Below are 16,973 nucleotides of genomic sequence, written 5' to 3'. Positions count from 1 at the left end.
TGAGATGGTGGAACAAATCTAAAAGAAACCCAGGATGACTCATAGATTTGAAACACTCACGCAATCTTGGGGTGTATCGCTCCTGTCCTCTCGCAATCATAGATGAGGAAGGTCCCGGAAACCACAGAAGTGCCATTCACCTTAATCGCCACAGGAACCATCAGGTGATCTGTAACAACAACAACATATAACATGGAGACATATTCGGCATATCTCATGATCAGGGGTGATGTCACTGGATGAAATCCAACTAGTGTTCTACCAGTACATGTAACCCTTACCTCTGCCAGGGGGGATGTGGGGATACCTCTCCCGGGGCAGGAGGGGGCAGGTCTGAATCTGGGCGGGGCCATAGTCCAGGTGCACAGTGGCAACGGTGGCAACGCCCAATCCGTAGTCACATTCTACCCGGGAACCAACCAGGTCAGGCACACTACCGTTTATCAGAATCCCCACATCCTGTTGGAGAGAAGGAAGGGTGAGGGGGATGAAGGGAAGGAGAGAGGGGACGAGAGAGAGATGACAGATGGCACAATAAACTTGCATCCAAATATACTGTTACGTGAGAAGAGACATGAGAGACATAACACTGAGGAACAACACAGTGTCATATAGCAGCATTGCCCGTAAACTGCATTGCCCGTAAATCTCACTGATCTATTTCAATATGTGTGAGAAAAACAGAGGGGGAAGAGGGGGACAAGAGGTGGAAGAGAGATGATGACATAGCGTAGAGATGGAGATAGAGATGGAGAGGAAGAGGAAGATGACATAGCTATAGATACAGTAGTTGGAGAGGCCACTGACGTTATGGTAACATGCTACACTGAACTGCACTCTATTGTCTTTGGAATTGATCTCTTCCTGGCTGTGGCCCTTACTTCCTCTTTCCTGCCTGCTGTTTCCTGTTTGGGAAGACGGCAGAGGGCCCAGCTCTTGTGGCCCTGAGTGATGACTGTGAATTGGACAGCTGCTGGACCTATCACAGCCTACCTGACTTACATACCCAACACAGTGCTGTGTGTGAGCCTGATAATGTACCTAGTGTACGTACAATTGAGAAGGATGATAACTTCACAACTCAATACTATAATAATAATAATGATTTTACACTACTGCTACTCTCTGTTCATCATATATGCATAGTTACTTTAAAATTCTAGAGAGATCCGTTAGATCCATCTAACGGGATCGATATGACAACAGCCAGTGAAAGTGCAGGGCGCCAAATTCAAAACAACAGAAATCTCATAATTAAAATTCCTCAAACATACAAGTATTTTACACCATTTTAAAGATAAACTTGTTGTTAATTCCACCACAGTGTCTGATTTCAAAAAGGCTTTACGACGAAAGCACAACAAATTATTATGTTAGGTCAGTATCTAGTCACAGAAAAACACAGCCATTTTTCCAGCCAAAGAGAGGAGTCACAAAAAGCAGAAATAGAGGTCAAATTAATCACTAACCTTTGATGATCTTCATCAGATGACACTCATAGGACTTCAAGTTACACAATACATGTATGTTTTGTTCGATAAAGTTCATATTTATATCCAAAAATCTCAGTTTACATTGGCGCATTACGTTCAGTAATGTTTTGCTTCCAAAACATCCTGTGATTTTGCAGAGATCCACATCAATTTACAGAAATACTCATCATAAATGTTGATGAAAATATAAGTGTTATGCGGGGAACTTTAGATAAACGTCTCCTTAATGCAACCACAGTGCCAGATTTAAAAAAAGCTTTACCGAAAAAGCACACCATGCAATAATCTGAGTATGGCGCTCAGACACAAAAACAAGCCATACAGATATCCGCCATTTTGTGGAGTCAGCAAAAGTCAGAAATAGCGTTATAAATATTCACTTACCTTTGATGATCTTCATCAGAATGCACTCCCAGGAATCCATAAAGTCCATAATTTATGTCCAAATACCTCCTTTTTGTTCGCGCCTTGAGTTCACAAATCCAAATTCACAACGCGCAGGTCAGATGAAAAGTAAAAAATGCTATTACAGTTCGTAGAAACATGTCAAACGATGTATAGAATCAATCTTTAGGATGTTTTTAACATAAATCTTCAATAATGTTTCAACCGGAGAATTCCTTTGTCTTTAGAAATGCAATGGAACGCAGCTACCTCTCACGGGAGCGAGCCTGAATGAGCTCATGGCACTCTGTCAGACCTGTTACTCAATCAGCTCTCATTCCCCCCTCCATCAAAGTAGAAGCATCAAACAACGTTCTAAAGACTGTTGACATCTAGTGGAAGCCTTAGAAAGTGCAATCAGACCAAATTTACACTGTATCTTGGATAGGCAAAGAGTTGAAAAACTACAAACCTCGGATTTCCCACTTCCTGGTTGGATTCTTTCTCGGGTTTTTGCCTGCCATATGAGTTCTGTTATACTCACAGACATCATTCAAACAGTTTTAGAAACTTCAGAGTGTTTTCTATCCAAATCTACTAATAATATGCATATCTTAGCTTCTGGACCTGAGTTGTAGACAGTTTACTCTGGGCACCTTACTCATCCAAGCTACTCAATACTGCCGCACAGCCGTAAGAAGTTTTAACCATACCTACATACTACCTCAATAAGCCTGACAAACCGGTGTCTGTATATAGCCTTGCTACTGTAATTTTCAAATGTCTTTTTACTGTTGTTTTATTTCTTTACTTACCCACACACACACACACACACACACACACACACACACACACACACACACACACACACACACACACACACACACACACACACACACACACACACACACACATACCTTTTTCCGCAGTATTGGTTAGAGCCTTTAAGTAAGCATTTCACTGTAAGGTCCTGTTGTATTTGGCGCACGTGACAAATAAACTTTGATTTGACTTGAAACTTCACAATATTTGCTAAAGTTTCTGTTTGAACTGATAAACGTACTGATGTAGGACATAGGAAAACCAGTTATTATGTAATGTCTGGTACCTTGATGTCAGCGGAGAGGCTGATCTCTTGGGGGGTGAGGGTCATGGAGGGGCACTGCTGGGGACCCTCACCCATTCCGATCCAGGAGCGCACCATCAGCCCCCCGGAACACTCCCTCTGGATGGAACACCTGCACACAGGGCATATAGTGAGCACATTGGTAAAGAAGTATGAATTGAAGCCAACTTCCCTGATCATTTATGTTTATAATCTCCCTATGGGAAGAAAGACAGTGAGATATCGCATAGTGAAAGCCATTCATAGCCAGACTACAGTCTAGCAGTACTTCTCAAATGAGCTCCTCTGTGGACCTAATAACAATAAAGCTCCACATTGCAAACGTTGTTTACTCAGTTTTCCCACTTCATCTGCTCTCCAGTCAGTGTTCTGGTCTGTTACACACAGAGTATCAGATTCTCATCATCTCATTGTGTCACATGACAGTTCTGGACTATCAGTCAGTTCAGCACACACAACACACATACTCATGTTCCCATGACAACCTGCCCCCCCCAGCACCCAGATCAGGGGCCAGTTGATCTAATTAAGAAGCTACCAGGCCAAGTCTTTATTTATTCATATGTGTGTGTGTACTTCTGTGTCTATCTGTGCGTATGAGAGACAGACTGTGAGAAAGTGGGAGCGATCAGGCAAGGTAGGCTCATATTATGACTACTGTTTGACTAATAACGAGCACAGCTAGTACTCCTGCAGTGCAGAATAGAGCAGAGCAAGAACACAACAACCTTAAAGTATAGATAAAGTGGACTAGAGCAACCACAGACAATAAAACAGCAGTTTGAAGTGATAATCACCATGTAATGACTTTAGCACCCATACTTTCCTTTGACACTTTAACAAGTATGTTCTAAAATAGGTATGCGCAAACGAGTGAGTGTGCAGACGTGTGGATGCATGTAAATGGGCCTGTTTGTGTGTATGTTTGCGTGTGTGTGTGTTTCACTGCATGCGTGAGTGAATGTCCAGATTTCAGTCCCCTACTGTCGCTGAGGGACCAGGATGAGCCATGAGGTCAGCAGCTCTTCTAGGAATAGAATAGAATGTATCTGCAATCCCACATAAAACCCCTTACATACCCACAAACACAAAGAAGTACATTTAAATGTATACACACATCCGCTGGCTTGCTCACGCACACCTATTTTACACACATGTACAGTATGTACACTGACAAGCTATGATGCTGACCAGGAAAGTCAGACAGTAACTAAGTGACCAGTGAGTTGTTTCCCTCTGTCTAATCCAGTGAGGCATCAGAATGGACTTTTCTTACTTCCCTTCCTTAAGAGGAAACCTTCATGCCCGGGGCTGCTCAGGAAAAGTGTGGTATATATTACTGTTTGAAATTGATTCTAAAATCCATTCACAACTTATCTGTCAACTCTAACACACTCATATACTGATACATAAACAACTCCCTCCCTCCCTCTCTCAAACACATACACACACACACACACACACACACACACACACACACACACACACACACACACACACACACACACACACACACACACACACACTAGCAGCAGTATTACTCATCACCTGTCAAAAGCATGCAGGTTTTAAAAGGTAACACACAGCTCCTTAAGAAAAACAGAGTTAACAAAAGCTGCTAAAATATGAGTTGAGAGGAGAAGCTCATTCCTCACTAGATATGTCTGGGAGGTGATAAGGAAGATGCGTGTTGATGAGAAGAATATTAAACATCTTAAAACATAGATCTCTCTCACACCCACACACAGACAGATATACAGAGAGACCCACACATAGACAGATATACAGAGAGACCCACACACAGACATATACAGTGGGGCAAAAAAGTATTTAGTCAGCCACCAATTGTTCAAGTTCTCCCACTTAAAAAGATGAGAGAGGCCTGTAATTTTCATCATAGGTACACTTCAACTATGACAGACAAAATGAGAAAAGAAAATCCAGAAAATCACATCGTAGGATTTTTTATGAATTTATTTGCAAATTATGGTGGAAAATAAGTATTTGGCCAATAACAAAAGTTTATCTCAATACTTTGTTATATACCCTTTGTTGGCAATGACAGAGGTCAAATGTTTTCTGTAAGTCTTCACAAGGTTTTCACACACTGTTGCTGGTATTTTGGCCCATTCCTCCATGCAGATCTCCTCTAGAGCAGTGATGTTTTGGGGCTGTTGCTGGGCAACACAGACTTTCAACAACGGACTTTCAAGATTTTCTATGGGGTTGAGATCTGGAGACTGGCTAGGCCACTCCATGATCTTGAAATGCTTCTTACAAAGCCACTCCTTCGTAGCCCGGGCGGTGTGTTTGGGATCATTGTCATGCTGAAAGACCCAGCCATGTTTCATCTTCAATGCCCTTGCTGATGGAAGGAGGTTTTCACTCAAAATCTCACGATACATGGCCCCATTCATTCTTTCCTTTACACGGATCAGTCGTCCTGGTCCCTTTGCAGAAAAACAGCCCCAAAGCATGATGTTTCCACCCCATGCTTCACAGTAGGTATGGTGTTCTTTGGATGCAACTCAGCATTCTTTGTCCTCCAAACACGACGAGTTGAGTTTTTACCAAAAGGTTCTATTTTGACCATATGACATTCTCCCAATCTTCTTCTGTATCATCCAAATGCTCTCTAGCAAACTTCAGACGGGCCTGGACATGTACTGGCTTAAGCAGGGGGACACGTATGGCACTGCAGGATTTGAGTCCCTGGCGGCGTAGTGTGTTACTGATGGTAGGCTTTGTTACTTTGGTCCCAGCTCTCTGCAGGTCATTCACTAGGTTCCCCCGTGTGGTTCTGGGATTTTTGCTCACCGTTCTTGTGATCATTTTGACCCCACAGGGTGAGATCTTGCGTGGAGCCCCAGATCGAGGGAGATTATCAGTGGTCTTGTATGTCTTCCATTTCCTAATAATTGTTCCCACAGTTGATTTCTTCAAACCAAGCTGCTTACCTATTGCAGATTCAGTCTTCCCAGCCTGGTGCAGGTCTACAATTTTGTTTCTGGTGTCCTTTGACAGCTCTTTGGTCTTGGCCATAGTGGAGTTTGGAGTGTGACTGTTTGAGGTTGTGGACAGGCGTCTTTTATACTGATAACAAGTTCAAACAGGTGCCAATAATACAGGTAACGAGTGGAGGACAGAGGAGCCTCTTAAAGAAGAAGTTACAGGTCTGTGAGAGCCAGAAATATTGCTTGTTTGTAGGTGACCAAATACTTATTTTCCACCATAATTTGCAAATAAATTCATAAAAAATCCTACAATGTGATTTTCTGGATTTTTTTTCCTCATTTTGTCAGTCATAGTTGAAGTGTACCTATGATGAAAATTACAGGCCTCTCTCATCTTTTTAAGTGGAAGAACTTGCACAATTGGTGGCTGACTAAATACTTTTTTGCCCCACTGTATACAGAGACCACAGACAGACAGATACTGTAAACAAAGAGACCCACACACAGACAGATATACAGAGAGCCCCACACACAGACAGATATACAGAGAGACCCACACTCAGACAGATGCAGAGAGACCCATACACAGACAGACAGCTTTGAACACACTCACAGACAACACACCCTAAAAATACAAGAAATATACTGTCAAATACACAGATGCAGACACTAAGACACACATGCACACATACAGTACCAGTCAAAGGTTTGGGCACACCTACTCATTCAAGCTTTTTTCTTTATTTTTACTATTTTCTACATTGTAGAATAATAGTGAAGACATCAAAACTATGAAATAACACAAATGGAATCATGTAGTAAGCAAAAAAGTGTTAAAAAAAATATTTGAGATTCTTCAAAGTTGCCACCCTTTACACACTCTTGGCATTCTCTCAACCAGCTTCATGAGGTAGTCACCTGAAATGCATTTCAATTAACGGGAGTGCCTTGTTAAAAGTTAATTTGTTGAATTTCTTTCCTTCTTAATACATTTGAGCCAATCAGTAGAGTAGGGGTGGTATACAGAAGATAGCCCTATTTGGTAAAAGACCAAGTTCATATTATGGCAAGAACAGCTCAAAAAAGCAAAGAGAAACAACAGTTAATCATTACTTTAAGACATGAAGTTCAGTCAAACTGGAACATTTCAAGAACTTTGAACGTTTCTTCAAGTGGGACCACAGAGTAAAGGAAAAGCAGCCAACAAGTGCTCAGAATGTGTGGGATCTCCTTCAAGACGGTTGGAAAAGCATTCCAGGTGACTACCTCATGAAGTGTGCAAATCTGTCAGCAATGCAAATGGTGGCTACTTTGAAGAATGTCAAAAATAAAATATATTTAGATTTGTTTAACAGTTTTTTGGTTACTACATGATTCCACATGTGTTACTTCATGGTTTTGATGTCTTCACTATTATTCTACAATGTAGAAAATAGTAAAAATAAAGAAAAACCCTTGACTGAGTAGTTGTGTCCAAACTTTTGACTGGTACTGTACATTTAAACACACTCACAGAGACACAGAGGAGACAAAACACACGCTCACAGAGACACACAGGACACAAAACAACACTCAAAGAGACACACAGGAGACAAAACACAACACTCACAGAGACACACACACGCAAGCACACACACACACACACACACACACACACACACACGGGCAGATTCTCCAATGATGAGATAATCCTTCAGCACCCATTATGTTTGAGTGTGAGTGTCAGAGAGGTGACAGAGAGGACCCATCCACCCACAGACACCAACCCCTGATGCCCTGATAACAGCCCCCTTTGCTCGAGCCCTACCACCAGTAGCAGCCCAGGGTGACCTCCCAAACACACCACCATACACACGCTGATGACATCAGTGCTCCGGACTCACACACACACGTCACACTGATATGCGCATAAATACACACTTGACATTTTCTTCTCAAAGGAGCCAGTGTGCACTCTCCCTCCCACCACCATCATCACAATCAACACGCCTTTGTAGAGGTAGAGTGAGAGAGGCAGAGAGAGAGAGAGGCAGAGAGAGAGAAAGAGAGAGAGAGGGAGAGGGGAGAGAGAGAGATAGAGAGAGCGAGAGAGGGAGGGAGAGAGAGAGATAGATAGAGAGAGCAAAGAGAGGAGAAGAGAACACAAAGAGAGAAGGATGACCAGATTAAAGAGAGACATGAGAAAAAGAGTGTAGAAGAAAACATTAACTAACAGTTACCAAATAAAAAAGTAATAACAGACAGGGAGAAAGGGATAAATATAAGATAAATAAAGAGAGGCGAGAGGGAGATGAGAGATGGACAGATGGTGTTAGTCTGTCTCTGTGTTGCTGTCTCTCTGCTCAGTCCTCAAATCTCTCCTCAGTCCTCAAACAGTCCTCTCTTTCTCTCTCTCTATCTCATCCCCAGTCTCTCTCTCTCACTCATCCCCAGTCTCTCTCACTCTTTGTATCATCCCGTCTTTCTCTATCTCTCTCTCTTTCGCTCTCTCGTCCCCAGTTTCTCTCTCCCTCATCCCAATTCTCTCGCTCTCTCTCTCATCCCAATTCTCTCACTCTCTCCCTCATCCCCATTCTCTCGCTCTTTCCCTTATCCCCATTCTCTCGCTCTCTCCCTCATCCCCATTCTCTCCCTCTCTCTCTCTCCCTCCCTCGGTGCTCCCTGGCCATGTCAGCCCAGCACATAACTAACCCCCTTTCTCATCTGTTGATCTGCTTTTATCACCCAGCCATAACCAACATAGCCCTCAGGCAGAGAGAGAGAGAGAGAGAGAGAGAGAGAGAGAGAGAGAGAGAGAGAGACCCACATCACTGACAGAGGCATATTTATCATAGTATACTCTCACTCCTTTCACAGCAATTACCTTAAAACTTTACACGGGTGGCCGTGGCCCTAACAAAGGTTAGCGTTTTTCACCATGAATCTTAGTGACAACCACAAAGTCATCATATCATAATTTTAAACCTAACCCTAACCTTAAAACTAACCTTAACCACACTGCTAACCCTACCTAATGTCTAACCCTAACCTTAAAGTAAGACAAAAAAGTTTTCATGAATTTTGACTTTGCAGCTGGCCCATCTAGCGGAAATCCCTCAGAAATCCCTCAGTTCTGCCTCCAGGGCAAGATTCAGATTCACAATAAATGTAAATACCTGCTCTCGAGCGTGCACCAGCCACAGTGGGCGTCGCCGGCACCCAAACAGTCACTGCAGGATCTGTACTGACCACATGCTGCTACCTTCACCCTCAGGAGCTGTGGACAGAACCATACATACATACACTCAACAAACCATACATAAAACACTGAGCATAACAAACATTAAGAACACCTCCCTAATATTGAGTTGTACGGGGCATGGACTCTACAAGTTGTTGGCCCATGTGCACTCCAATGCTTCCCACAGTTGTGTCAGTGTTTGGGTGGTGGACCATTCTTGATACGCTCAGGAAACTGCTGAGTGTGAACAACTGAGCAGCGTTGCAGTTCCTGCTGCAGCAACACTCCTTTGCTGCAGCAACACTCCTCTGCTGCAGCAACACTCCTTTGCTGCAGCCACTCCTCTGCTGCAGCCACTCCTCTGCTGCAGCCACTCCTCTGCTGCAGCCACTCCTCTGCTGTAGCCACTCCTCTGCTGCAGCCACTCCTCTGCTGCAGCCACTCCTCTGCTGTAGCCACTCCTCTGCTGTAGCCACTCCTCTGCTGTAGCCACTCCTCTGCTGCAGCCACTCCTCTGCTGTAGCCACTCCTCTGCTGCAGCCACTCTCCCACATGCAGTGTGCACGGTTGACTCATAACCTATATCCGTTATTTCACATACTACACCATTTGCCAAGGTGGCAACACATCTTTATAAAACGCCAGACAAAGCTATGCATAGTTGCTAATCTATAATTTTTTGGTTTGTCAAACCTCTTGCTATCTCCTCTCTAAAGTGTTCTCTCACTAAAAAGATGCAAACTGATTTATCTGAGGATCTGATATAACAGAATTGTAATAACTATATATATATAAATATTTTAAAAAAAATATGACCACACACTACGCACAACCAGGAAAATGCAAAAAGAAACAAATGTCATACGTCCAGTGGCGATCCGTCATTCAGGGAAGGTAGGGCAGAGCCCGTTTTGCATGTTATTTTGGCATTAGTATGTGTCACATCTCAGTTGGCAAACAATGGTCTCTTTTTTGCTTTCTTGAGTAAGGCAGCTCCAAAATGCAGGTGTTTCAGCCTAGCTCAGTGCTTTCTGTGGTGGTGAAGCAGCCATACAGAGCGTAGGAGTTGGTAATGTTGTTTAGTTGCGCCGTGATTGGCTCAGTGTTCCGTCACTCCTGGGGACACTACATCACCGCAAAATCTACAGGGAGAGCTCGTAAATTTAAGCCCCTTGGGTGCTGCCATAGTTACATTAGAAGTGCCCATCCAAGAAGGCTCAAGGTCATTGGCCACAGATAAAATTATGTCAAATCATGTTATATCTATTGAGATTTGATTGGACTGATCATATCAACATCATACTTTCAAAATCATAGCTAGCAAGCTAGACAAGCTGTCATCATCGTGAATCAAGTCGACAATCTACTGGCAAATCCTTTTTAAACCTTGTCATATGAATATAAATAAGGAAGAGAAATTATAGATAAAAAATATCGGTGCTCATCAGCCATTGGACATAAACATTACACAACAAGTTGGAAATCGCAAATTCAACAATGAGTGGTTTGGAAGGAATCAGTGGCTAACTGCAAGCATTGCAAAGCAATCACTAGCCTGCTATTCAGTGGAGTGGGTGTGTGGTCCAAGTCTGGGTTTAAGGGTCTCTTTTCCAAACTTAAAAGCATAAACATCCAACATTGGCACTGCTGTCAATCCATCATGATTTCTGCCGCGTTAAAAACAACTGGAAACTCTGAACTGGGAAATCTCAGACTTCAGTGAGTTCAAGACAAATGGGATCTCAGAAAAAAACTAGCTTGTTTTGAACAATCATCCAAGTTGGGAACTTGGGCCTCTTTCTAGAGCTCCGACCTGAAGATCATGATTCGACCTTGTTTTTTTCCCGAGTTCCCAGTTGTTTTGAAAGCACCATAAATCCAAATAGTTATATTGACTATATCCGTCCTAGCTCGCTCATTAATGTCTTAATCGAAATTACCGATTGCCTCTTAACTGCTCGCCGTCCCCTTATGTCATAGTTTGTACATCTCAATTGTCGGTAGAAACCACGTTTGTTTAAGCAAGTCAGCCATATCAGCTATGTTTTTTTTTAAGGCAGGAAATGAGGCTGAAAAAACTGTTTCACTGTCAGACAACGCTCTGCTGATAGTCAGGTGTAGCAGTGGTAAGGTGATGGGACTGCTGTTGGGACTCTGCTGATAGTCAGGTATAGCAGTGGTAAGGTGATGGGACTGCTGTTGGGACTCTGCTGATAGTCAGGTATAGCAGTGGTAAGGTGATGGGACTGCTGTTGGGACTCTGCTGATAGTCAGGTATAGCAGTGGTAAGGTGATGGGACTGCTGTTGGGACTCTGCTGATAGTCAGGTGTAACAGTGGTAAGGTGTTGGGACTCTGCTGTTGGGACAGCTTTATGTAGGCCCTAACAGTTGGTGATGGGACTGCTGTTGGGACTCTGCTGTTGGGACAGCTTTATGTAGACCCTAACAGTTGGTGATGGGACTGCTGTTGGGACTCTGCTGTTGGGACAGCTTTATGTAGGCCCTAACAGTTGTTGGAACCGTTTGTCACCGTTATAGTGCAATTAATGTATTGTTTAGTGTTGTGTTGTGTAGTGGCTTTTCTAGCATGCACCTAAACATTTTTGGTGGAGTGAGCCCCACCAAGATGTACATGCTAAAATGGCCACTGCATATTATGTCAAACAAACAAACTAAACCAATGCCAGTGTCAGTGAGAACATGAACCAGTCTAACTGAGTCTAGTTGATGAATAAAAGTATGGATCCCACAGCCTTACATGGTGAGAGGTCATGAGGTACAGGTAGTTCCGGTCCATGGGGTCAAAGGTCATGATGTGGTGCACTGATTCGCCAGCTGGAAGCTTCAGAGCCCACTGATTGGCCACAGTCAGGTTCTTCAGGAGGGTCAGCTGTGGGACACAAGGCAAAGTGCTTAGAAACATACAAACAACATATAATCCTATAACAATAGTCAAAGTAATCAACAATCATTTCCATTTTGGTTTTCTATTTGAGAGAATTCATGTATTAAGCCCTTTTTGTGTATTTTCAACCTAAAAGGTAAGTTCTGTGTGTTTGTAGTATTAATACAAAGGCACACTACATGGCTGTGCTGATGTGCAGTGAGCTACTTCTCCAAGGTAAGCAGATTAATTAACTTGGCCATCTGTGCTCCTCTCTCCCTCCTGTGAGATGCATAATTCTAAGTCATACAGAAAATGGAAGAACATGCTAGCTCTGCTCTGGTTTCCTGTCTCACACCTACATAGTTTCACTGGGCTGTGATTTGGGGGTTAAGCAAACATAACTTTAGTCAACTCCAGCACAATCTCCCTTGAAAGTACTACATTGTGATACTGGAATTGTCACCTAACTAAATGTTTTTTTTAAGAAAAGACAGTTTAACATTAAGTCACGCAAACATAAACATGCCACTGTAAGTCACACAAACAAAGTGAAACACATAACACTTTATAGAAAATGATCAAATCTTTGCAATTCTTGCACATACACACTCACACATACACACTCACACATACACACTCACACATACACATACAGGGATACATAGAAAAATAAATACTAAGGCTGTGACTTCCTGTCACATAGACAGTGAGAGAGATTGTTGTTCTGAATGGTTGTGGTTTCTGCCTCAGCTCAATGGACATCCTGCCATTCTGAGGAAACCAGCTAGAGACTGCCCTGGTTTCAACCAGACTGGGCTACTTCTCTAGTGACCAACCACAACACATCACAACACACACAGATGCAGGCACGCGCATACAAGCACAAACACACACATATACATGAGCACTAGCACAAACAAACACACAAATGCTCACGTGTAACAGTTATGCTTCTGTCCCTCTCATCACCAATACCTGGGCTTCAACCCTATTCACAGATCAACAACTGACACCGTCGAAGCATCGTTACTATCGCTTCACAAAAGCCGCGACAACTACTTCAAGGTCTCAGAGCGAGTGACGTCGCCGATTGAAACGTTATTAGCGAGCACCCCGCTAACTAGCTAGCCATTTCACACCGGTTACACACGCACACAAACAACAATAAAAATTAACCATACAGGGTCACAATAGAGAGCCACCTGGGCAGACTGAATGAAGTGGTGGAGGGTTGAGAAGGCACAGGGCTCAGCCAGGTCAAACAACAAAACACATGCATACTGGGAGGTCACTCACTGCCGCTCTCTCTCTCTGTTTGTCTGTCTGTCCCAACATGAAAGACTCTGTTCAACTCAGGAGTACTCAGCTGCTCCAAGCTCTGTGTGTGTGTGTGTGTGTGTGTGTGTGTGTGTGTGTGTGTGTGTGTGTGTGTGTGTGTGTGTGTGTGTGTGTGTGTGGGCGGGTGAGGGGGGTGAGGGGGCAAAGAAAGAAAAGTTGATATGGGAGGGGGTTGAGAAAGAGGGAAATAAACGAGAGAAAGAGAGAGGGAGCGAAAGTGAGACAGAGAGCGAGACAAAGAGTGAAATAGAGAGACAGTGTTGCTGTAGTGAGGGGCAAAATTAGTTAAACATGGCTGGAATTACTTCATTGAGGGTCTCCTAACCCCAGTAGCAGAGGCCTAACTCAATCTCTACTGTTTTTCTGTACTCTGTACTACTCAGCCCGAGCCAAGCTCACAGCCAGAATCACATTACAAACACTAACAGCACCATTATACTCTGTTGCAGAGCTTCCCCCAGGGCACACACACACACACACACACACCATAAAACACACATAGACCTACTGTGTGTCGAACATGAACACACGCAAGATACATACTGTATGTCCCCCAGGCAACACATAATACATGCTCCATTTTAACACCACCCCCCCCCCCCCCCCCCCACACACACACACACACACATAAACACTAATTCTGTGAGAACACACGCAGCACATAATCATGGGGTATGGGGTATGCACACTGGGTAAACACCAAACCCCTTTCACTCAGTAGCATAAGGACACAGGCAGACCCCCCCTTCTCAAACCTAAATATGCAATCAGGTAGACCATGTGGACACACACACACACACACACACACACACACACAAACCACCTTAACCATCACCATACATCCGGCATAAACACAAACCATCCCAATGACCAATTATCTTCGGAACAGGCTAAACAAATCAGAAAGCTTTTTTAGGAGGCCTAAAACAAGACACCCTCCAGCAACATTGTTCTAATGTTGTAGAAGGTACCAGTCTAATTCAAACCAATATGGTCAGAAAGCTTTCAGACTGGGTTGTATTGTTTTTACCAGACACAGCTGAGAGGTAGAGGTATAGCTCATGGTGCTCTCAGTGCTGTAACTTCTCTAGTCTGTTGGCTCAGTCAGGGGTGACTTGGTTTGCTGCTGACACAGAATGAAGGAATTGTGTTAATTGCAGGAGGGAGGTTTTCATAGGATGCAGCGGCAGCAGATGTCTTACAGCTGAGCTCCCAGACTGTAGAGGCCAAACCATTAGAGAGACGGACCCTTAAACACACACTGTGTGACAGTGAGTCACATCATGATGGATCCCCAGAAAAGTGTGACGTGCCGCACCCAAAAAGATGTCACATAAAGCTTACTTCATCTTTTATAATACTTGTTTCTGCATCAAGGATAGTGTACCACATCTGGACACACCAAAGAATGACCTAAAATAAAAGCAGACGTTTTCATTCACAATAGCTGAGATGAATTCATAGTGCATCACTTTATCTTCAACCTGATCCTTCGACCAAGACCCACAGTAAAGCAAATGTCCTCTCATCGCAGATGCTCTGGCCTTGTACTTGGGTCGTTCCACCTCAAAAAGCTCCAGAAAGAGGATTTCAACAACCACCATCTCAGATTGTTCTGAAATAGTTTCTGTTGTTAGAAACAGATAAGATTAGCATTCCTGCAACATTACTTTGTTGCAATATAATAATTTGATCTCTGAGAAATTAAGCTAATTGATTGCACACAAAATGTGCCATTTTAATTTATAGGATTCATATAATATTCAATAAATATGGTACCTAACAACTGACTTGGACCAAACTTTTTTTAAACATTGAGTTAGACATGAGGAATTCAAATAAATGGTCAAAAGCAACCCACGGGCCCACCCATGCCCCACGCCAATCCCACCCCAACATGTCTTTCTCATTATTCCTCATGTCTTTCTCATTATTAGCAAAAAGTGGCCAATTTGGGTGCAATGAATTAGCTTAAATTATCAGAATTTAAATTATATTTCAACAAAATAATGTTGCAGGAATGCTTATCTGGTATTTTTCTAACTACGGAAATTATTTCAGAACAATCTGGGATGATGGGTGTCATGGCTTGCTGAAATGACATGGAACGACCCGCTATATTGTCAGCAGTGTTAGGGAAGCTAATCTAAAAATATAGTTTACTAAGCTACCAATTACATCACAATGGAAGAAATTAAGCTAAACTAAAGCTACCCTTAAGAAAAATATATTTTACTGAACTAAAGTTACTGGGGAAAAGTATTTCACTACATCCAAACTACTTTGTGAAAAACTATCATAATATGCAAATCTGAAATGTAATAGCTACAAATTGCAAGAGCAGGTCATTTTGGGGTCAAATGCTAACAGAATGTTTAATTTAACCAATTAAACACAAAAAAATATGTTTCTGGTGCTGAAAAAGAAAGGAAATTACTGCCTACTACAACCATATTTTCTTTTTAGTAGTTAGCTACACTGCTACATGGCAACATATTTTTTTTTATTAACAAGAAAATGTAGTTAATTACTAGTTGAACTCCATGTAGTTCACTAATCCCCAACACTGATAGTCAAATCAAATCAGACTTTATTTGTCACATGCGCCGAATACTATAGGTGTAGACTTTACCTTGAAATGCTTACTTTACAAGCCCTTAACCCTTAACCAACAATGCAGTTCAAGAAATAGAGTTTTTAAAATATTTACCAAATAAACTAAAGTCAAAAAGAATAAAAAGTAACAGAATAAAATAAACAATAACGAGGCTATATACAGTCAGTCATGTCATATGGGAACTTTCGTTATTACCGCACCTTTCAGCAGTCATTCTTTACAGGTCAGCACCCTTAGACCTACTTCTCAGTTATTTTCAGATTTCTCATCTTTTTCTTTGGGTCATTCCACGAAATGAGTGCCTTTGCCATATCTACTTTCATATTTTAAGTATAAATTGTGTACAAATATAGAATTGTAAAAGCCTGTTATATTAAATGAAGTGCCCTTTATAGACCACATGGAAAATTCAATAAATCACTTTTTAATATGAATAAAGACTTTTGTTGCTTTTACAAAGTCATTTCTGAAGATTATTATTTATTTCATGTGATTAGTGATTCATTTTAAGGTATCAAAAAGAAAATCCCTAATTTTAAGGTCAACCCTGTGACGTGAAATGAACTCTCATTTTAACCTCTTCAACCTATGGGGGCGCTATGTCATTATTGGATAAAAAGGCGTGCCCGTTTTAAGCGCAATATTTTGTCACGAAAAGATGCTCGACTATGCATGGAATTGACAGCCTTGGAAAGACAAAACTCTGACGTTTCCAAAACTGCAAAGATATGATCTGTGATTGCCCCAGAACTAATGCTACAGGCGAAACCAAGATGAAGTTTCATACAGGAAATGCCCCAGATTCTGAAGGCGCTGTGTTCCAATGTCTCCTTATATGGCTGTGAATGCGCCAGGAATGAGCCTGCCCTTTCTGTCGTTTCTCCAAGGTGTCTGCAGCATTGTGACGTATTTGTAGGCATATCATTGGAAGATTGACCATAAGAGACTACATT

At 42.4% G+C, this 16,973-nt stretch overlaps 1 protein-coding gene across 1 annotated transcript in view; it reads right to left on the bottom strand.

Moving 5' to 3' along the window:
- LOC115102076 (plexin-D1-like) overlaps window positions 1-16,973 on the bottom strand; it is a 127,305-nt gene that overhangs the window by 105,126 nt on the left and 5,206 nt on the right. Inside the window, exons 3-7 of the mRNA XM_029621637.2 lie at window positions 11,937-12,068; window positions 9,113-9,213; window positions 2,986-3,115; window positions 282-459; window positions 61-169 (exon numbers count right to left, since the gene is read on the bottom strand). Coding sequence (XP_029477497.1) covers window positions 61-169; window positions 282-459; window positions 2,986-3,115; window positions 9,113-9,213; window positions 11,937-12,068 — 650 coding nt within the window. The remainder of the gene's footprint in view (window positions 1-60; window positions 170-281; window positions 460-2,985; window positions 3,116-9,112; window positions 9,214-11,936; window positions 12,069-16,973) is intronic.

Source organism: Oncorhynchus nerka, linkage group LG20, assembly GCF_034236695.1.
Source record: "Oncorhynchus nerka isolate Pitt River linkage group LG20, Oner_Uvic_2.0, whole genome shotgun sequence".
Taxonomy (NCBI): Eukaryota; Metazoa; Chordata; class Actinopteri; order Salmoniformes; family Salmonidae; genus Oncorhynchus; species Oncorhynchus nerka.
The sequence above is the reverse complement of the archived record's forward strand: the minus strand, read 5'-3'. Positions and strand labels throughout refer to the sequence as shown.